Raw genomic sequence first — 23,483 nt, 5'->3', positions numbered from 1 at the left:
AGACTGGAATGTGTCAAACTACATGTTGACAAGCCACAATGCTTCTGGGAGAATGTCGTATGGACAGATGAGACAAAAATGGAACTTTTTGGCAAGGCATATCTGTTGTGAACACTTTTGACCTGGCTTCTGAGTTCGGGCTCCCTCTGGTGGTTGCTGCTGGTAATGGAGCTGGTCTGGCTGACAGAAGTCAATCACCTGAGGAGGATGATTGGAGGTCAGGTGTTACAGACTGGAGAGATTTAAGTGAGCAACCTTCCCTCAGTTGTTGCTGGTGATGTGGTTTTCTTCCTGAGCATTTTGGAAGTCTGCTTGCCTCCTGCTTTGTCCTGCATCTTTCAGATAAGTTATTTGTCTGCTTGAATCTTTTTGCATTTGATCCATTTTTTGCTTTCCTCTGATTTCTTCTTTGCTGGTGTGAGCTCAGCCTTATTCCCTGCTGGGACCTGTGCTGGACTCTGTTCCATATGTCACAACTCATGTCAGTCTTTTCAGTATTTCTAATCCCCTGTTATATCAGTATCTTTTGTTTTGCGTCCAGTTCACACCAGAGTTCTGATTTAGTGGGGGAGAGGTCATGTGGCCTCAGTATTTTTGCATATCAGATGTGTTGGATTTTTTCTTAGGGTTTTTTTGCGTGATTGCAGACAGTATCCTTTCCTGTCCTGTTCTATGTAGACAGTTTGCGCCCCATCATTTGCTTACTCTATTTTCTGCCTTTTGTTTTGTGCTTCATCTTGTCTCACCGGCAATATATGTGTGGGGGCTATCTATTCCTTTGGGGTTCTACTCCAGGGTAGTTTAGCTTTCCCTTTTCTCTCTTTAGGCTTAGTTAATTCTTTGGCTGTGCCGAGGCGTATAGGGCATCGTAGGTACGTCCCATGGCTAATTCTAGCTGTGTTGTTAGTTAAGGGGTCTGCAATCCGCTAAGTTACCAACCTCTCTGGTTATCTGGTTGCCTAGTCTATTCCCCTGCTATCCTCCTCGGTTACCTAATCATAACACACATCAGCTCTTTGTTCACAGATGGAAAAATGAAGCATATCAAGAAAAGGTCACTGTCCCTACTGTGAAACATGGAGGAGGCTCTGTTATGTTCTGTTACTGCTTTGCTGCATCTGGCACAGGGTGTCTAGAATCTGTGCAGGGTACAATGAAAGCTCAAGACTATCAAGGGATTCTAGAGAGAAATGTGCTGCCCAGTGTCAGAAAGCTTTGTCTAAGTCACAGGTCATGGGTCTTGCAACAGGATAATGACCCAAAACACACAGCTAAAAACACCCAAGAATCATTGAGATGGATTGGGGGCAAATCTCCTTCAATTCGGCAGTGGAAAAAGTTAGTGAATTATGTGATTCCAAATGAAAATATATTATATAGGCATAGAGGGTGCCCCCAGAAATTTCACAGGATTTGGGAAAGATGGTGTGACTCACCCTTGACACATCTGGCCCCTGATGCTATAACCTCATCAATTTTGCGGTATAACCCCTGAAGCATACCTTCTTCAGTGTATGAAAGTGATGTTATGAGTGATCTAAAGAATAAGTGTCTATTATAATCTGAATAAACACAAACTCAAACTCTGATAGAGAACCTGTTGGTTTGATGGTGCAATGCTTGGTAGAAATGTTATACTTTATTTCTATTGCTTGTTTATTCTATTATTAAAAGTATTCTTCCATATCTACTTTGGATGGTAATTATATATTGATCCGAATTCTAAACTCCATTGTTATATGCTTGTTGTATTAATTTGTGGAATCTTTCAATAAAAAATGTCAATAAAAAGAGTTAAAAAAAAAAAACACCCAAGAATGGCTAAGAGGAAAACATTTGACTACTCTGAAGTGACCTTCTATTGAGCCCTGACCTAAATCATATTGAGAATCTTTGGAAAGAGCTGAAACATGCCATCTGGAAAAGGTAACCTTCAAACACGAGACAACTGGAGCAGTTTGCTCTTGATGAGTGGGCCAAAATACCTGTCGAGAGGTGCAGAAGTCTCATTGACAGTTACAGGAATGGTTTGATTGCAGAGATTGCCTCAAAAGGTTGTGGAACAAAATATTAGGTTAAGGGTACCATCATTTCTGTCCAGGCCTATTTCATGAGTTTTATTTTTTATTTTTATTCTGTGGAAGCATGGTTGAATAGCAATGTCTGACTTTCATTTGTTCAGTTTCATAGATTTTTTATATTACTTATGTCAGATTCAATTTATTTCTGTGACCATTGTGGTTTTTCTGTCATTAAATGATAGGTACCAACAATTTTAACCACATGTTTACATGATTTTATCGATAGAGTTTTATTAAATCAAAATAACAAGACATTTCCAAAGCAAAGATTTATTTAAAACATGAAGGCCCAGATTCATCATTTGCATTTTTTTAAGTCATTTTTCTTTTTTGTCTATTTGGTGATGTTTGTTGTGCCAAGTTCATCAAATTGGCAAACTCCCTTCATAAATTTTGCACAAAGTAAAAAATGGTCATTAACTATTTTTCTGCAACTTTTTGAGCAAAGAGCAGCAAAAAAAGGACTTTTTTTCTTGACGTGAAGAAAATTTCTGGGAATACCGAAGTGGATTTACGACAAATGTAACTTTTTGAAATGTCGCACATAGATAATCTGTCAAAAGTATCTGAAATCACAAAACTTCTGTCACAAAGTAGAAAACAAAAAAATAAAGAAAACAGGTGAGCACATATAAAATAGACTTAAAAAATATACAGTACAAATAGAATAATTAATTAGGTGAAAACAAAGTAAAAAATGCAAAACACACATAGCTAGAAAATAAACACGTGCAAATGGGATGATGAATTGGTGGCAATAAATCAAAAAGATCCAAAAACAGCAGTAGAAAAACCATGATAAAAATGCAAATGAAAAAAAATGAAAGCAACCTAATTTTGTTAATTGATGTAAAAATGCTGCAAAAAAATCTGCAACATCAAAACCTCCTACACACTGCACATATACCATCTCATGATCTGGCTCAATTCTTTGGCTTTCCTGAGTAATTTATTTCAGCTGGAGATTAACCTCCTCTGAGGTGTTGCTGGTAGCTCCTCCTCTCCATTCAGAGCACATGCACACTTATGTGAACTGGAAATTCATGTCTATGGAGGTATGGTAACTAGCAGGTACGCAGAAAGCAGTGATGAGCAGGAGGCAGAGCAAGGGTTAAACCCAAGTTTTATATATAGAAATATACAGTCATGGCCAAAAGTATTGACACCCCTGCAATTCTGTCAGATAATACTCAGTTTCTTCCTGAAAATGATTGCAAACACAAATTCTTTGGTATTATTATCTTCATTTAATTTGTCTTAAATAAAAAAACACAAAAAGAATTGTCCTAAAGCCAAATTGGATATAATTCCACACCAAACATAACAAAGAGGGTGGACAAAAGTATTGGCACTGTTCGAAAAATCATGTGATGCTTCTCTAATTTGTGTAATTAACAGCACCTATAACTTACCTGTGGCACCTAACAGGTGTTGGCAATAACTAAATCACACTTGCAGCCAGTTGACATGGATTAAAGTTGACTCAACCTCTGTCTTGTGTCCTTGTGTGTACCACATTGAGCATGGAGAAAAGAAAGAAGACCAAAGAACTGTCTGAGGACTTGAGAAACCAAATTGTGAGGAAGCATGAGCAATCTCAAGGCTACAAGTCCATCTCCAAAGACCTGAATGTTCCTGTGTCTACTGTGCGCAGTGTCATCAAGAAGTTTAAAGCCCATGGCACTGTGGCTAACCTCCCTAGATGTGGCCGGAAATGAAAAATTGACAAGAGATTTCAACGCAAGATTGTGCGGATGTTGGATAAAGAACCTCCACTAACATCCAAACAAGTTCAAGCTGCCCTGCAGTCCGAGGGTACAACGGTGTCAACCCGTACTATCCGTCGGCATCTGAATGAAAAGGGACTGTACGGTAGGAGACCCAGGAAGACTCCACTTCTTACCCCGAGACATAAAAAAGCCAGGCTGGAGTTTGCCAAAACTTACCTAAAAAAGCCTAAAACATTTTGGAAGAATGTTCTTTGGTCAGATGAGACAAAAGTAGAGCTTTTAGGGCAAAAGCATCAACATAGAATTTACAGGAGAAAAAAGAGGCATTCAAAGAAAAGTACATGGTCCCTACAGTCAAACATGGCGGAGGTTCCCTGATGTTTTGGGGTTGCTTTGCTGCCTCTGGCACTGGACTGCTTGACCGTGTGCATGGCATTATGAAGTCAGAAGACTACCAACAAATTTTGCAGCATAATTTAGGGCCCAGTGTGAGAAAGCTGGGTCTACCTCAGAGGTCATGGGTCTTCCAGCAGGACAATAACCCAAAACACACTTCAAAAAGCACTAGAAAATGGTTTGAGAGAAAGCACTGGAGACTTCTAAGGTGGCCAGCAATGAGTCCAGACCTGAATCCCATAGAACACCTGTGGAGAGATCTAAAAATGGCAGTTTGGAGAAGGCACCCTTCAGATATCAGGGACCTGGAGTAGTTTGCCAAAGAAGAATGGTCTAAAATTCCAGCAGAGCATTGTAAGAAACTCATTGATGGTTACCGGAAGCGGTTGGTCGCAGTTATTTTGGCTAAAGGTTGTGCAACCAAGTATTAGGCTGAGGGTGCCAATACTTTTGTCCGGCCCATTTTTGGGTTTTGTGTGAAATGATCAATGTTTTGCTTCATTCTCTTTTGCGTTTTTTCATTTAAGACAAATTAAATGAAGATAATAATACCAAAGAATTTGTGTTTGCAATCATTTTCAGGAAGAAACTGAATATTATCTGACAGAATTGCAGGGGTGTCAATACTTTTGGCCATGACTGTAGGTTAAAGCTGACAACGAGTTTTCCATGCAGGGAAGTAAAACACAAATACATAATCTCACACAGAATAAACAATACGGGGCGAGAAGTGACCGTTATGCGGCCACGGACAGGGCAACTAAGGACCCTTGGGGGATAGAACGGGGGAACGAACAACGGAGAGTCACTTATCGGTCTCTGACGTCCTGCAGAGCTGGTGTATGCGGGATGTCCTGGCGGCGCCTCAGTCGACGTGTCCAGTCGAGAAAGCGTTGCTGGAGTGTCTGGAAGTCCTTGCGCTCCGATATTGCGGGGTGTACACGGGCCCCGTGTAGCCCTCCTAACGCTGGGCCTTCCGCAGTGGGGAGCGTAGCAGAAGCGGCCACAGGTCCTGATGTGGAGGCCGCAGCCATGGTGTGGAGAGGAGCAGAGGCGGCTGCGGGTCCCGATGTGGAACCCGCAGCCACGGTGTGGAGAGGAGCAGAGGCGGCCGCAAGTCCCGATGACGGGGTCGATGGTGGCAGGCGGACTGCCCGAGGAGAAGAGCCGCCTAATGCACGGGGGCTGCCGCACCTGAGGGTGCACAAGGGCCCGAATGCTGTAGCGGCTCGGGGAGAGGCTTCTGCTCCGGCACGCAGTTGGGGCCCTCTGCTCGGTCAGGTCAGGTGCTGTCTCTTCTCGCTTGGAAGTGCTGACGCACGTCTGAGGAGAGAGGTCCGCTCGGCTCCTCCCTCCTGTGTCTCGTCTCTCTTCCCTCCCAATCTCCCTTGTTTACCTGCTCGTTTTATAGTGGACCCGCCCCCTGTTTGCCTGGTCAAAGGTCGGTCCTGGCCTGCAATCATACCCCCGGGAACATGGGTGACAGCCCTCTTAGTTCCGGCCCAGAAACAAGGTTGGTCCTCCTTCCTGGACCCACTCCCCTACAGAGGAGTCAGGAAGAGAGAGCCGTTGGCTGATAGCTCTCTAACATGTGGGCTTCTTAAAATAAAATGAACCTATCACAAAGATTTTACTACTAAAACTAGTAGTATAGCTGTTTAGTTCCTACTACAGCAATAAAAATTATATCTGTTTGTAGTAATGTCACGAGGGTGTCATGTCCCCCTGGAAGACCTGGAGTTAGACGTTCACGTCAGGTACTGAATCGTAGATCTTCTTTAGAGATTGTGCAATTTGTGTCCCATATTAAATTCTATGCTGGTTAGAAACATGCAGCTCCATTTCAGCTGTCGTCATTACCTCTTCCTATAAAAACTGGTCATACATTCTTGTCCCTGCTGGTGAAATATTCGTCATCCTGTGTCGGGTGCTAAAGCTAAGTGGTCGGAGAAGAATTGTTGTAGAACTGTTCTGTGGTTTGCTGCAGTATGTGTGTTTATCTCCTGATCCATGTTACTATTTAGTTTATTCGTCTTGTCCCTATCCTCCTATTGTTGGTTAGTGCTTTTGCACGTATGATAGAGGTGTTTTTTTTTTTTTATTTAGGAACTAAACAAAAACACAGCATATATACAACTCTGGCAAAAATTAAGAGACCACCACATCAAAACCCTGTCATGGGGAGCCCATTCTCCAGACCTGAACCCCATTGAAAACCTCTGGAATGTAATCAAGAGGATGATGGATAGCCATAAGCCATTAAACAAAGAAGAACTGCTTAAATTTTTGCACCTGAAGCAGTGTGAAAGACTGGTGGAAAGCATGCCCAGACGCATGACAGCTGATTTTAAAATTCATCGTTATTCCACAAAATATTGATTTCTGAACTCTTCCTGACTTAAAATGTTAGTATTGTTGTTTCTAAATGATTATTAACTTGTTTTCTTTGCATTATTTGTGGTCTGAAAGCACTGGGTTTTTTAAAAAATTTTGACCATTTTTCTGTGTCAGAAAAAATATACAAAATTTATTGCTTGAAAATTCGGAGACATGTTGTCAGAAGTTTGTAGACTAAAAGAACAATTTACACTTTACTCAAAAATATACCTATAAAGAGAAAAATCAGACAAACTGAACATTTGAAAGTGGTCTCTTAACTTTTACCAGAGCTTTATAGATAAAGTTATAGATTAGACATATTTTTCAAAACATCTGTAACGTGAACAAGAATCCACATTTTGATATTGACATAGGAAAGAGAAGGATAGCGAAGACAGTAGAACTTCAAACATGAAGACACAGACAAAAAGAGATGAGTAGACAGGGGGAGAAATGAAAGTGTGAAGTAAGGGGAAAAAAAAGGGAGGGGTGAATGAGAGGATGGAGAGAGCCAAGCCAATCCAGGCATCCATTCGAACAAAAACCCAAATGACATTTAAGTCTGAGTTGCACAAGGCTACCATATTCACTGGAGTGCTTCAAATCCATCCAATAGTACCATGTTTTATAGAAGACCTCATATCTACTGTAGAGAGAAGCCGTCAAGTCCTCCATGTACATTATATCATTGACCCAGAGGGACGGTTCAGGTGGGTTAGCTGTCTTTCATAACAGTGGAATACAAGCTCTTGCAGCCATCACCAAAAATCTTAAGAGACATTTTGTAGGAGGAAACAAAAGTCTCACAGAGCAGTAGAAAGATAGAGGTTTTCTGTTACCCCTGTTATGTCTGGTTTACATTTCATTTCTGTCTCATGCCTCATGGGGTTGGGGAGGGGACAGATCAGGGTTTAACAGGAGCATAGCAAGGTCAGAGGAGACTTGGTCCTCTCTACCTTCAAGAGTACCCCCGGGACAAGGATAGTTAGGGTCCCTGTTCCAGGGACAGTTTGAGGCCCCCATTCCTTACCAAAGACCAACACAGCGTGACAAGTAATCTGGTGTACCTGAAATAAGAAAACAAGCTTTGAAGCCTCATGCAGATTAACGTAGAAATGCAGTGGGGAGGTGTCAATGTACATGTGTTTTGATACACCCAATGCACTATAAAGCTAATTTGCATGTTGCTTGCAAGCTTTTTTTCTGGCCACAGGAACATTGGATTCAGCATCAGACTGAGGCACCGGGACACCGGAGAATCGTCCTGTAGGCCCTGCCCCCAGCCCCAGCTCCTGCCTCCTTCATTAGTCCTGCCAGGGTCGGTCTGGCCTGGCAGGATACCAGTTAAATGCGCTGTGGTGGGCCCCAATGTGAGAGACAATAGGTTGCACCGTCGTGGGGGCCCTTTAAAAGCGTGGCTCCCTTAAAAGCATGGGGCCGCGGGCCCTTTAAAAGCGTGTCCGAAGAGTTAATGCAGGCGCGCCCACATACCTTGCTTCAAGCCCCCCACCCTGGTCCCTGACCACAGCGACTCTCCCACTGTCTCTGGAATCAGGAGCAGTGGACGGTGTCAGCACGCTGTGCTCTCCTCCTCTGCTGTCCTCACCTGTGAAATGCCAGCTGTGTGGTGACATGCTCCCTGGAAGTGCTGGCTTCAGCTCTCTCTCGGTTTGGGCAGCTGGGCTGCTGATAAAGTGCAATACATTTTTTTCTGGGTGAGTGTTAAGCAAATGTGTATGTGTGTGTATATCTGCCTATGGGGGGCCAGTGTCTGTCCATTACTGTATATGGGGGCCAGTGTCTGTCCGTTACTGTATATGGGGGTCCCGTGTCCGTCCGTCACTGTGTATGGGGGTCCCGTGTTCGTCCCCATCCATCAATGTGTATGGGGGCCCCCGTGTCTGTCCATCACTGTGTATTGGGGCCCCGTGTTCGTCCATCACTGTGTATGGGGGCCCGTATCCGTCCGTCACTGTGTATGGGGGTCCCGTGTCCATCCATCACTTTGTAAAGGGGCCCCGTGTCCCTCCGTAACTGTGTATGGGGCCCCCGTGTCTGTCCTTCACTGTGTATGGGGGCCCCCATGTCTGTCCGTCACTGTGTATGGGGGAGCCAGTCCAGTACACCACATCAGCAGGCACACTGGATGAGGGGAAGTTTATGTGTGGATGTAGCACAGCTGTGCGTTTACGAGGTGTACGGAGCGGAGCCGCGTGTTTAGGAGGTGTATGGAGTGGAGCCTCGTGTGTAGGAGGTGTATGGAGCGGTGCCTCATGTGTAGGAGGTGTACGGAGCGGAGCCTCATGTGAAGGAGGTGTACGGAGCGGAGCCGCGTGTGTAGGAGGTGTACGGAGCGGAGCCGCGTGTGTAGGAGGTGTGACATTCCATCGGAAGTGACGTGCTGGAAGCTGACCGCAAATGAGGTAATTTCAGGAGGAGATTGTGATGGAACCATGGAGGTACTTCAGGGAATGCTTCAGATCCATCACCGGTGTCCTCCTCTGACAGCACGGACAGCGGGATCGCCTTGGAATCGGGGATGTCGGCAATGTGAGCGGATCATGATATGTCCTGCATCGGGAGGCTCAGGTGGGCACTACAATGGGAGGTGGGCTGCTATAGTATCTTTATAGAATATTTCTTTCTTTCTCTCTCTCTGTTTCTTTCTCTCTCTCTGCTCTTTCTTTCTCTTTCTAATCTTTCTCTCTCTCTGTTCATTCTTTCCCTCTCTAATCTTTCTTTATTTGGTCGTCCATGACAGCACCACCTGAGAGAGGGGATCCGCCTTTCAGGAACAGGAAACCTACAGATACAAAAAGGGCGGCACCTCTCCCACGCATCAGTTGGTTTCCTGTTCCTAGACGACGGGACTTCCTTCAGATCGTCCGTCATGGAGTCGTCGAGGGATTCCCAGGCTGGCTGACCGACCCAGGTAGCGGGGGGGATCTCCTACCTCGGTTAAGCTCGGGGTCCCTGGAAGCGCCACGGTGGGGCCGAGTAGGTCGCCACGGCAGTGGTTGGAGCAGGTGGAGCAGAGGGTTCGGTGGTCAGCCGCCTCCAGAGTGCTGGCACCAGGAGGTATGTATGCCCCGGGCCCCTCCTGGTGCGCTCCCCCCGGGGTCCGGTCTCCCTTTCAGTCCGGGCCGGCGGTTGCGCCCGGTCGGCGGGCGCAGGGCTGCGGGCATGTCTGAGCCGGGGGCGCCGTGCCAGCTCCTTTCCGCGCGCTCCCGCGGTCTCAGACGAGCGGCGGAAGGGGCGGGGCTGGGAACGCCAAAACCGGAAGTCGGGTGTCGGCCGGCTTTCCGGTGTGCGCGACTGTCCGGGGTGGCGCGCGGCGCCCAGGGCGGGGAGGGGGGGCCGGAACATGAGCGGGGGGGGGTCACGGGGGGATCCCGGGTGGGAGGTGCCGTGGCCAGAACCCTGCTGACCAGGACACCGGAAGGCCTTATAAGGCAGGAGGTGACTGCTGGGGTGCTTCTGAAGGCCCAGCAATGGATACGACAGAAGCCCCCATAGAGCAGCAGGATGAGGTGCAGGAGTGCCCACAGAAACAGGCCACGGTGAAGCCTCATGTGAGTGGTCAGCAGAAGAAACAGAGACGAACGAGCGGACAGAGCCGCAGTTCCTCCAGACTAAAGGACCCTCCTGCCTCCCTCCATGATCCGGTACCTGCCTCATCTGCATGGGTAAGAGATCTCCGTGAATGTACCCTGATGAAGTGTTCCCTTATGTTTTTTCGCAGGGGAGGAAAACTACGGGAAAACAGAAGCACAGGGAATGTGCCCTCTGTAGTTGCCCCTTACCAGATGGCCACCCTAAAAAGCTGTGTAAGCCATGCGTGCGACAAACGGTAGGGGTTGAAAGGGGACGTTGGCCCAGGGGTAGATTGACAGGCCCTCACACTCTCCCCCGTCCATACAGGTAGCGGAAGAAACGCCGGACTTCACCAAAAGCCTGAGGGAGATAATCAGGACAGAGATGAAGGCCCTATCTAAAGGGGATTCTTCTAGGAGGAGAGAAATTAGTTTCTCGGGTTCGGAGTCCTCGGCCACCCCTAGGAATGATGAATCCTCAGATTCCCCGGCCTCCACTTCGTCTTCTTCGGAGGAAGACTCTAGCCGATTCTGCTTCCTCTTAGACCAAATGGATAGGCTAGTTAAAGCTATAAGGTCCACCATGGGTGTAGCAGACGCAAAGCCAGAACTTTCGGCACAAGACATGATGTTCGGGGGTCTAGATCCCAGAAAGCGCAGGGCCTTTCCATTAAATGACAAAGTCCAGAGCCTGATAAATAGGGAATGGAAAAGACCTGAAAAAAGGGGCTCCTTGCCACCTGCCTTCAAGCGGAGGTACCCTTTTGATGACCCAGTGGTAAGCAGATGGGATAAGGCCCCTAAGCTGGACGCGGCAGTAGCCCAAGTCTCCAAAAAATCCTCCATACCTTTCAACGACATGGCCTCCTTAAAAGACCCGCTGGATAAAAAGGCGGATTCTTTTCTAAAGGGAACATGGGAGATGTCAGCAGGTGCTCTAAGACCAGAGATAGCTGCCACATGTACGGCCAGATCCATGATGGTCTGGCTGGATCAACTGGATTCCCAGCTGAAGGACGGAGCCTCAAGAGCATCCATTCGAAAAACTCTACCGATCATCCAAAGTGCTGCTGCTTTTTTGGCTGATGCTTCGGCAGACTCTGCGAGGATGGCGGCTAGGACCGCGGGTTTATCCAACGCAGCTCAAAGGGCTCTCTGGTTAAAATGCTGGCCAGGAGATATCCAGGCCAGGTCACGACTCTGCTCCATTCCGTGTGAGGGGGAATATCTGTTTGGCCCGGTCCTGGATGAACTTTTAGAGAAAGCCGGGGATGATAAAAAGAAGTTCCCCAGTCTGCCGAACCCTTCTTATAGACGTCCCTTTACCAGGAAAGGATATTTCTGTAGAAGGCCGTCCAGGGATCAGGGCAGATGGGATGACAAAAGAAGGAAAAGTACACGATTCATGTTCGGAGTAGGGGGGCGCCAGGAAGGTCCAGCACGTGACACTAAAAAGCCGCCCCAATGACTAGTTGCTCCGGTAGGGGGGAGACTAGCTGCCTTCTACCTAGCCTGGTCCATGATTTCTAGTAGTAACTGGATACTGGGGGTGATAGCTGCGGGTCTACGACTAGAATTGGCCCGGGTTCCCCAAGATCGATTTAAGGTCACCCCACTCAGGTCTTCCACATCAGAACAAGCTGCCCTGGAGGCCGAAGTGCATGATCTTTGCCGCAACAAGGTCCTAACTATGGTTCCAGAGGGAGAAAGGGGGAAAGGTTTCTACTCCCCTCTGTTCCTGGTCCGCAAGCCAGACCGCTCCTTTAGGACTATAATAAATCTTAAGTCCCTCAACGAATTCCTGGTCATACGTCCGTTTAAGATGGAGACAATTAATTCAACAATAAAATTGCTGTTTCAAAATTGCTTTATGGTGGTGTTAGATTTAAAAGATGCCTACTACCATATACCCATTCATGCAGCTCATTAGCGTTTCCTCAGAGTGGCGGTTCAGTTAGATGGGTCAGTTCAACATTTCCAATATGCGGCCCTCCCCTTTGGGGTGGCAGTCGTTCCCTGTGTGTTTACTAAAGTGCTAGCGGAAGTTATGGCCCATCTACGTGAATCAGACATTCTAGTAGTCCCCTACTTAGATGACTTCCTGATTGTAGGGAAAACGGCGAAACATTGTTTGGAACAGCTACAAAGGGCAATGTCTGCCCTAGAGTGGTTAGGATGGCTGCTTAACATCAAAAAATCTCGGTTACAGCCGATGAGAGTCCAACAATTCTTGGGCCTGATCCTGGATTCTGAGAAACGGGAATGCCGTCTGTCTCCGGAGAAGCTTGTTCGCCTACATTGTCAGGTTCTGAATGCTTCCAATAACCCTACCATGTCCCTCAGGAAAGCCATGTCCCTTCTGGGTTCTCTTTCGTCCTGTATCCCGGCGGTCCAGTGGGCCCAGTTTCATGCAAGAACACTACAGGGCGAGGTTTTAGTGCATCGAAGAATCCTTGGGGGTTACTTAGAGGGCCAGCTAACCTTGTCCCAAAACACAAGGGAGTCCCTAGAGTGGTGGCTAGACAAGGATAATTTATCCAGAGGGGTTCCCTGGGAGTATGACATATCCCGCATAGTCACCACGGATGCTAGCCCTTCCGGTTGGGGGGCTCATATGGGTGAGATCCTGGTCCAGGGCCTATGTGAGCATCATCAGATAGAAATGTCATCTAACCTGAAAGAGTTGACATCAGTAGAGCAGGCAGCTAAGAAGCTACTTGTGTATCTACAGGGCCATCATGTGCGAGTGTTCTCCGACAATCAGGTCACCGTGGCTTATATCAACTACCAAGGTGGGACTCGTTCCAAACCCCTGATGAATGTGGCAGAATGGTTGTTTCGGCTAGCAGAGCAACATTTTCTATCTTTAACAGCTCTACATATAAAAGGGAAAGAAAACATCACAGCAGACTTCTTAAGCTGCAATCTGCTAAAGCAAGGAGAATGGTCCCTAAAAACCTCCATCTTCGACCTGATTGTACAAAAGTGGGGACAACCAGAGGTAGATCTCTTCGCCACCATGGAAAACAGAAAATTAAGACAATTCTGCTCCCTTAATTCCAGAGAGAACCCCCTGGCGGTAGATGCCTTTCTGATAAAGTGGGACTTCAGACTAGCCTACGCCTTCCCTCCCCTATCGCTACTACCCCTGGTGATGAGGAAAATCAGGAGAGACAGAGCAAGGGTTATAGTTATCGCTCCATTTTGGCCCAGGAGGGCATGGTTCTCATGCCTCAGGACCATGTCGGTGTCCGATCCTTGGGTTCTTCCGGACATCCCGGATCTCCTATCCCAGGGCCCAGTCTTCCATCCTCAGGTGGCTGGACTACATATGACGGCGTGTAGTTTGAACGGACACTGCTAAAAGATAAAGGCTTCTCCCCAAACCTGATTAGCACCCTACTTAAAAGTAGGAAAACCATTACTACCAAAATTTATGTCAGAATTTGGAAGAAATTCCTTCAGAACTCTGGGATAATCGCTGGGGGTTCAGCGCCTATAAATCAAATCTTAGCGTTTCTATAGAAAGGTCTGGACATGGGGCGTTCCACTAGTACCCTTAAAATACAAGTATCAGCCTTGGGGGCCCTCTTTAGCTGCAACATCGCGGGTAATTACTGGGTCAGTAGATTCATTAAGGCAGCAGGTAGATCCAGGCCAATAGTGAAGGATAGGTTCATGCCGTGGGACTTGAACCTAGTCCTCATGGCTATGACAGAAGCTCCATTTGAACCCATCTCATCAGCTTCCATAAAAAACCTGTCCCTCAAAATAGCCTTCCTGGTAGCTCTAACCTCAGCGCGTAGAGTAAGCGACATCCAGGCATTATCTAGGCGTCCTCCTTATATACAGTTCAAGGTAATACTCAGACCTGATCCAGCGTACTTACCTAAGGTAGTTTCTAGCTTTCACAGGACACAGGAAATAGTCCTTCCATCCTTCCTCCCTAATCCAACTAACGAGAAGGAGGAGAAACTACTTACCCTAGATGTTAAGAGATGTCTCATAGAATATCTTGCAGTTACCGATCCCTGGAAGAAAGATAATGCCCTGTTTGTCTCCCATCAAGGCCCTAGGAAAGGGCTTAGAGTGTCAAAAAATACACTAGCCAGGTGGATTAGAGAAGCGATTTCAATAGCATACACCTCAAAAGGCAGACCGGCACCTGGGAAGCTGAGGGCGCATTCCACCAGAGCCATGGCGACCTCGTGGGCCGAGAGATCAGAAGTCTCCATTGACTAGATATGTAAGGCGGCTACTTGGTCCTCTCCGAGCACCTATTATAGTCATTATAGGCTAGACTTGGGTGCTTCCACAGACCTCTCTTTTGTTATAAGGGTGCTGCAGGCTGTACTCCCTCCCTAAAGTAGTTATTACTCTCTGTAATTCTCTCAGGTGGTGCTGTCATGGACGACCGAATAAAGTCTTAGTTACTCACCGGTTAACGGTATTTTTCGGCGTCCATGACAGCGCCCGTATATTCCCTCCCTTTAGTTTAATTTGGGTGTGCACGTCTTCCTCTTGTATATACCCACTGGTGATAAATAATTAAGTAGTGATAGTATTGTACATAAATCATGCCATTAACCTTGGATGTCCTCTTGTGCTCTGTAATCCAACTGATGCGTGGGAGAGGTGCCGCCCTTTTTGTATCTGTAGGTTTCCTATTCCTGAAGGGCGGATCCCCTCTCTCAGGTGGTGTTGTCATGGACTCCGAAAAATACCGTTAACCGGTGAGTAACTAAGACTTTCTCTCTCTGTTCTTTCTTTCCCTCTCTAATCTTTCTTTCTCTGTTCGTTCTCTCTGTCTGTTCTTTCTTTCTCGCTCTTCTTTCTTTATCTCTCTCTCCTTTTTATTTCTCTTTCTCTCTGCTTTCTTTTTTCTCTCTGTTTTCTTTTTTCTCTCTGTTCTTTCTTTTCTGTTTTTCTTTTTTCTCGCTCTCTGTTCTTTCTTTCTTCTGTTATCTTTTTTCTCTCTCTCTGTTCTTTCTTTCTTTCTTTTCCTCAGTACCAGCCACTGTGTCCTCAGTGCCAGCCAGTGTGATCAGCAGTGCTAAATGGGTGTGGCTGGGGCATGGATATGGGTGTGACTAGTTGTGAAATGGGTGTGTTCGGGACGCGGCCTAAAATTTGCTGCGGCACGCTATGCGCGCCACAGTCTTTGTCCCTCTTTCCCTTCTTCAAAAGTTGCGAGGTATGATGGTGGGCCCCAAGAATGATTTTTCTCTGGTGGGCCCAAGGTACTCCAGTCCGACGCTGATTGGATTACTACAAATCAGGTGTCATTTTTATTGCTGTTTTACAGATAAATATAACCAACAAGCTAAGAAATAATGTTTATTACAGGAAACATCCCGATGTAGAAGCTTGGATGAGTGCTTCAGTTTTTATATTCAAGCTCGGTACTTGAGAGATAGTTACAGGGCCATCTTATTGTAATGCAATGCAAATGTGTTCTTTGTTCATCTTGCAGTACGGGATGTGCGCCTAGGTTTGGCCCTTCCTGTGGAACAGATCCTTCAGAACTCTCTACAATACTTGGAGACAAGCGGAGAGTGGGAGCTTCTTAGAATTGAAGGCGGCCCTGATATTCTGAAATTTGGCATTGATGAATGGGATATAATTACATTCTGGGTGAGCATGCTTTTTAAACAAGATGACTGTTTAGACAGAAGGAAGAGTTCTTGGAATATAAAAATGACAATGTTTACAGGCTTCCAAAAAAGCCTGCCTGTCTGCTAAATTTAACACTGTGACTTCTTGGGTCATACAGAACTGTATATATGCTGCAGTGTTCTATTCTATTTGTCCATCAGTGCCTAAATTTCTGCCTATGCAAACAGATTATCTTCTTTTAAAAATACATAACTATTTTCCAAAAATAAAATATTACAGGGGTTGTTTGGTCAGCAAGATTCAAATACTATATTAAAAAGCCATTTCTATCTCATGCATTTATGGTATGTCAAAATGGTGATGGGAAGTGTGACCTCCTCTCTCTCTTTCTACTGATGTCAAAGAAATCTGTCAGCATAATTTCACCCCCCAACAGTAATTATATGTTCAAGTGGCTTTTAGGCTATGTGCCCACGTTGCAGAAATGCTGCAGAATTTTCCGCAGCATTTCTGCAACTCCCTGCCGTAGTTAAAACGCATGCGGAATTCACATGTGTTTTCCCGCAAAACACTAGCATTTTGCAAGCGTTTTTAGCTTGCAGAATGCTAGCGCTTTCTAAGCGATTTGAAGCAGCGCTTGGGTTGGTAAAACTTGTCAAGCATAACGCTTGACAAATGTGACCAACTTTTTACTACTGATGCTGCCTATGCAGCATCAATAGTAAAAGACAGAATGTAAAAAATAACAAAAAAAATAAGGATACACTTACCTTCTGGTGGCCCCTGGGCCTCAGCGACGCTGCCGGCAAGCTCCGTTCCCAGGGATGCATTGCGAGAATCACCTCAGATGACGTAGTGGTCACGCGACCGTGACGTCATCTGGGGTGATTCGCGCAATGCATCCCTAGGAATGGAAGATGCTGGCAGCGTGGCTGAGAGTTGGGAGGCTTCCAGGGGCCGACAGAGGGTAAGTATATCCCGATTTTTTATTTTAATTCTATTTTTAACAGGAATATGGTACCCAGGGCATGGAGGAGAGTCTGCTCTCTTCCAGACTCTGGGTACCATCCGCATATGAAGCGCTCACTTTATGGATGTGGTGGGCATAGCCACATGCGTAAAGTGAGCGTTTCAATGCAATCCTATGGCTGCGGAATCGCTGCGATTCTGCAAAATTAATGGACATGCTGCGGCTTTTACCGCTATGTGATTCCACAGCGGAAAAATCCGCAGCATTGGGACAGCAACTGCGGAATCCCATAGGATTGCATGGGAATGCGTTTTGTTAGCGTTTTTTAAGCACTTCCGCAGCGGAAAAAAGGGGCAAAAACGCTTAAAAAATGCAAAATGGGCACACAGCCTTACAAAAACATGTCCAGCAAAACCTTTACATTGCTTGTCTGTTCCTCAGTTATTAAAAATCAGCATTTGAAATAATATGCAAATAAGGCTGAGGAACTATTTGTAGATCTGAAGCCTATGTCACTCCAGCTCTATTCCCTGCCCAGTGCTACTTCATTCTGCTTGCCTGACAGGCTGTATGCTGTGACTTCAGGCAAAGACACTGACAGGCAAGCAGGAGGAGGCCGCACCAGACAGGAAATAGAGCTGGAGTGATAGTGGCTTCAGATCTACAAATAGATCTTTAGCCTCATTTGCATATAATTCAAATAATTGGATGTATTGTGTATTTGCAATCTGATAAATTGCACAAATAAATAACAGGAAATGGGCAACCAACACAACTAGATGAATGGCACATTAGATTACAGGACAGTATTTATTATCATTCATCACCAAGGAAGAAGGTTGCAGTGGAGTCCAAAATGATTGCCCATGTTTTCCCATAATGGAAACTGTAGACTGTGAGCCCTTGCAGGCAGGGTCCTCTCTCCTCCTGTACTTGTGTGTCTTGTATTGCTCAAGTTTATTGTACTTGTCCATATTTGCCCCTTTTCACATGTAAAGCGCCATTGAACATACGGCGCTATAAAAATGTATAATAATAATGTGAAACCAGACGTTTAACCCCCTAAAATGCAATAATTAAAAAAATACTCCGTATCCTCTGATGATTACATCAGAATAAGATACAAATGGGATGTAAAAAAAAAGCTACAGGGGGAAAAAGATATGTATATTTTTTATTAATAAACGTTGTCCTTTAAATATCAACAAAACTTTAACATTCGGATTGTGCTCCCTTCTATTTCTTGCAGGTGGTGATTAGACGTCGTCCTGTCCTCTATGTGGTGAATCTTATTATCCCTAGTGCCTTCCTGATGCTGATTGACATTCTGAGCTTCTTCCTTCCACCACACAGCACTGACCGTGCATCCTTCAAGATGACCTTGCTCTTAGGATACACAGTGTTCCTACTTATTATGAATGACTTACTCCCTAGTACAGCCAATGGGACTCCTCTGATTGGTAAGACTCTTCTTACAATTTTTCAGATATACTGGTAGTCACTTTGTAGACTTCGTGTTATTGGTTGACACCACAAGTATTACATTTCTGCTTTTCTTTACCTGTTGTAAAGCCAGTTTCTACAATTCTCTTTATATCCCTGTCCCCGTGAAGCTCACACTCTCATTTTCCTATCTCCTATGTATGCACACATGGTACATTCTTTTTCTGAGGAAGCATATTGATCTAAGCAAATATATCAGCAGGAAGGATATTGATCTAAATTAGCAGTTTCTATGTACTTTGTAACTAATTGACTGATACTTCAATGCTTATACTTTTGCTTGACTTATATACATATGTGATATATATAGCATGGTTTATTTACCGTATTTTACCATCTACAGGTATTTACTTCTCTGTTTGCCTTGCGCTACTTGTACTCAGTTTATTGGAGACGGTAATAATCACCCATGTGCTACATAGAGGGACTCTGCAGAGTGGCACGATGCCCCTCTGGGTCCGAAAATTTGCCCTGTGTTTTTTAGCCCAGCTGATATGTTACAGTGATCCAAATGTCAATCATGATAGCACATCCTCCAATAATCATGATACTGTGCCTCCAATCAACAAAGATGCATCAAGACCGCCACCACCAAGCCCCTCTCATGACAAAGCTGACATCACAGGTAATATCCATTTTTCCAGAAACGTAACCTTCACATGATATGACAGAATGGTAGCTTTACAATCATTTTGTTATCATGGGCAACAAGAAGCACAATTTACAATCCATTTTTGGGACTTTAATTCAAATATGTCAACTAATATACCAGCACTTCTTTTTGTTAATTTTGCAAAACTGGCTGCCTCACCTGAATACAGAAGTGTCGCTAAGTAAGGCTATGTGCACACATTGCGGATTTTGCTGCGGATCCGCAGCGTTTTTGGCTCTGTGGAACCGCAGCAGATTTAGCTGTGTTGTATAGTACCATTGTTTTCAATGGTAAAATGAAAAACGCTGTGCACATGCTGCCGATTTTTCCGCGCAGATTTGCTGCGGGTTACAATCTGCAGCATGTGCGGAATCCACAGCGGTTTCACACCTTCTCCATTGTAGACGTGTGAAACCGCAGGCTAATCTGCAGGTAAACCGCAGGTCTTTTGACCTGTGGATTTACCTGCGTATTTTTCCAAATCCGCGCGCAAAAATCTGCAGCACCTTTCACTACGTGTGCACATAGCCTAAAGTACAGTTGTGGCCAAAATTATTGACACCCCTGCAATTCTGTCACATAATACTCAGTTTCTTCCTGAAAATGATTGCAAACACAAATTCTTTGGTATTATTATCTTCATTTAATTTGTCTTAAATGAAAAAACACAAAAAGAATTGTCCTAAATCCAAATTGGATATAATTCCACACCAAACATAAAAAAGAGGGTGGACAAAAGTATTGGCACTGTTCGAAAAATCATGTGATGCTTCTCTAATTTGTGTAATTAACAGCACCTGTAACTTACCTGTGGCACCTAACAGGTGTTGGCAATAACTAAATCACACTTGCAGCCACTTGACATGGATTAAAGTTGACTCAACCTCTGTCCTGTGTCCTTGTGTGTACCACATTGAGCATGGAGAAAAGAAAAGACCAAAGAACTGTCTGAGGACTTGAGAAACCAAATTGTGAGGAAGCATGAGCAATCTCAAGGCTACAAGTCCATCTCCAAAGACCTGAATGTTCCTGTGTCTACCGTGCGCAGTGTCATCAAGAAGTTTAAAGCCCATGGCACTGTGGCTAACCTCCCTAAATGTGGACGGAAAAGAAAAATTGACAAGAGATTTCAACGCAAGATTGTGCGGATGTTGGATAAAGAACCTCGACTAACATCCAAACAAGTTCAAGCTGCCCTGCAGTCCGAGGGTACAACGGTGTCAACCCGTACTATCCGTTGGCATCTGAATGAAAAGGGACTGTATGGTAGGAGACCCAGGAAGACCCCACTTCTTACCCCGAGACATAAAAAAGCCAGGCTGGAGTTTGCCAAAACTTACCTGAAAAAGCCTAAAACGTTTTGGAAGAATGTTCTCTGGTCAGATGAGACAAAAGTAGAGCTTTTTGGGCAAAGGCATCAGCATAGAGTTTACAGGAGAAAAAAAGAGGTATTCAAAGAAAAGAACACGGTCCCTACAGTCAAACATGGCGGAGGTTCCCTGATGTTTTGGGGTTGCTTTGCTGCCTCTGGCACTGGACTGCTTGACCGTGTGCATGGCATTATGAAGTCTGAAGACTACCAACAAATTTTGCAGCATAATGTAGGGCCCAGTGTGAGAAAGCTGGGTCTCCCTCAGAGGTCATGGGTCTTCCAGCAGGACAATGACCCAAAACACACTTCAAAAAGCACTAGAAAATGGTTTGAGAGAAAGCACTGGAGACTTCCAAGGTGGCCAGCAATGAGTCCAGACCTGAATCTTATAGAACACCTGTGGAGAGATCAAAAAATGGCAGTTTGGAGAAGGCACCCTTCAAATATCAGGGACCTGGAGCAGTTTGCCAAAGAAGAATGGTCGAAAATTCAAGCAGAGCATTGTAAGAAACTCATTGATGGTTACCGGAAGCGGTTGGTTGCAGTTATTTTGGCTAAAGGTTGTGCAACCAAGTATTAGGCTGAGGGTGCCAATACTTTTGTCTGGCCCATTTTTGGAGTTTTGTGTGAAATGATCAATGTTTTGCTTTTTGCTTCATTCTCTTTTGTGTTTTTATCATTTAAGACAAATGAAATGAAGATAATAATACCAAAGAATTTGTGTTTGCAATCATTTTCAGGAAGAAACTGAGTATTATCTGACAGAATTGCAGGGGTGTCAATACTTTTGGCCACAACTGTATAATGGTACCCAAGAAAGTACCTACTGCTTGAACATCTGATTATATAGCAAACATTTTGCATTTTGGTTAGAAATCTTTATGGCTAAGAAGAGGCAGGGATTTAAAGAGTAGCTAAACATTTTTTTTATTATTTAGATATCCTCCAAGCATCGCAAAGTCATGGATATTTGTAATCAAATTCATTACCATATTTTGCTTCTTTTTCTTTAACAAACCGTGCTGTAGTGCTGTTTCACATGGCCAATTCATGCTTCTTTAGAAGCTGCTTTCAACTGCAGCTCAGCCAAGATCCCTTCTCTATTTACAAACAATTAGTAAGGAAATTCCTTTCCTGAGAGTTCCCCAATTCACTGTTTATAAATAGAGATGGGTCATGGCTGTTTATAACTAGACATGGGGGAGAATAGTGGACTACCCAACTTAGCAGCTTCTAAAGGTGCATGAACTGGCCATGTGAAACAGCACTGCAGCATAATTTTTGAGACAGAACAAAGCAATATATGATAATGAAGTACTGTATATTACAAAAATATAGAACTTTGAATGGATAACTAAACAAAATAAAATTGTCTTCATCCTGGTTTTTTATTTCAACTTAATCACTGGCCTTGTATACAGTATACCATAGCTGCTAACGAGACAATAAAACACTTCTATTCATTTACTTCTTAGTATAAAAGTTCTGTCTACTAATATAAAGAACATTTATTAACAATTCTCCACCACATAAAAAAGCTCCAGTGATCGCACGGTAAATAAGATGCTAACTTTAGAATACATATTTGATAGACAAATTACATCCATAAATCATATTAAAAAACATTTATAGTTTTGTTTACCCCATTTTAATAATTCCATGCGTGTAGTTTAATAAAGCGATAAAGCTATGTCTTAGGGCAGTTTCACACGTCAGTGTCTCCGGTACGTGTAGTGACAGTTTTCTCACGTACCGGAGACACTGACACACGTAGACACAGTCTCATGAATGTGTCTATGCAGGTGTCAGCGGGTTTTCACGGACCGTGTGTCTGTGGGCAAAACACGCTGACATGTCCGTTTTTGTGCAACAGCACGGATCACACAGACCCATACAAGTCAATGGGTCCGTGTAAAAACGTACTGCACATGGATGGCGTCCGTGTGCTGTCCGTGTGCGATCAGTGTGCGTTTTTAAAAGTCAAAGGGTTAACATTAAAAATAATTTTTCAAAAACACAGACACGGACACACGGACAGCATATGGATGGTACACACGGACATACTGATAGCACACGGATGTCACACGGATGACCTCCGTATGCACACGGGCACACGGACACGGATAGCTCCGGTACCGGTTTTTCCGGTACCGAATTATCTGGACGTGTGAAACTGCCCTTAATTACAAATCATGTGTTATATATATTCTCTTAGAAACAAAGGAGTTTGTACCGTCAGGCCTGGAGCTTCTTCCCCCAGAGGCCTTGTGTCCAGGTGCAGAGAGACAACTCGCCCTTATCAGTCAAGACCTGCGTCTGGTGAGGGAAATGCTGGAGAATAGGAAGCAGCTGCGGGCACAAGAAGAAGAGTGGGTTCAAGTTGGCTACATCCTGGACTCACTGTTGTATCGTCTGTACTTGATTTTCATTGGATCCTATGCCATTATAATCATTAGTGTGTGGTGCGTTTGGTACAACATATAGACTTGGGATGGTAGCTTTGCATTGAGCTAAAATAAAACAAGTTAATTGTTAAAGAAATTATTCATCTTTCATCAATAGAGAAATTGTGCAAATCAATTTTAATTGCGCTGCAATCTTTGATGTTGTAAACAGAGCAGATATAATAAAAAGGATATCATAGGTTATTAGTGAGTGAACCTATAAGAAATAGACCCAGATTTAGACTCGTTCACACAAGCATAGATTCTCCCATTCTAGAGAATCGGATCGATTATGATAATGATGCTCAGATCAAACTCTGATCTGAGTTTGCTCATGTGTCAGCTTACTGTGATCTGATATTCCCGGAACAGAGAATCATAGCACGGGTGAAGAGAATTTGGAGATCACATTTTCTCCATCTTCTCCATTGTGTGAGTCCGTGGAAATCGAGTGCATTCTGATGATTTCCATGCACCCATAGACTTGAATGGGTGCATGACATCCAATTTGTGCTGCAAATGACAGCATGCTGCAATTTCTTCTCATGTCGAATTGGTATGAGAAAAAAATCACAGATCTGCATTGCCCCATAGTATAGCATTGGTCCGAGTGCTTTCTGACAAAACATCGGATTCCACTTGTCTCCTGTATACACTCGTGTGAGCGAGCCCTTAATCTCAATGTCAATCACTTAGGCCCAAATGATTGAGTTCCAATATGCTTGCCTCTTTTCTGCGACTTTGGGG

General features: G+C 44.7%; 1 protein-coding gene across 1 annotated transcript in view; it reads left to right on the top strand.

Annotated features, from left to right (window-relative positions):
- LOC141100654 (5-hydroxytryptamine receptor 3A-like) overlaps positions 1-22,904 on the top strand; it is a 40,384-nt gene extending 17,480 nt beyond the window's left edge. Inside the window, exons 3-6 of the mRNA XM_073589268.1 lie at positions 15,653-15,813; positions 18,015-18,225; positions 18,612-18,893; positions 22,508-22,904. Of these exons, the coding sequence (XP_073445369.1) occupies positions 15,653-15,813; positions 18,015-18,225; positions 18,612-18,893; positions 22,508-22,776 (923 nt within the window). The 3' untranslated portion in view covers positions 22,777-22,904. The remainder of the gene's footprint in view (positions 1-15,652; positions 15,814-18,014; positions 18,226-18,611; positions 18,894-22,507) is intronic.
- Positions 22,905-23,483: the final 579 nt, after the last annotated feature.

Source organism: Dendrobates tinctorius, unplaced genomic scaffold, assembly GCF_039654945.1.
Source record: "Dendrobates tinctorius isolate UK_male_01 unplaced genomic scaffold, ASM3965494v1 ptg000107l, whole genome shotgun sequence".
Lineage (NCBI taxonomy): Eukaryota > Metazoa > Chordata > Amphibia > Anura > Dendrobatidae > Dendrobates > Dendrobates tinctorius.
Note: the sequence above shows the minus strand (reverse complement) of the source record. Positions and strands in the feature narration are given on the sequence as shown.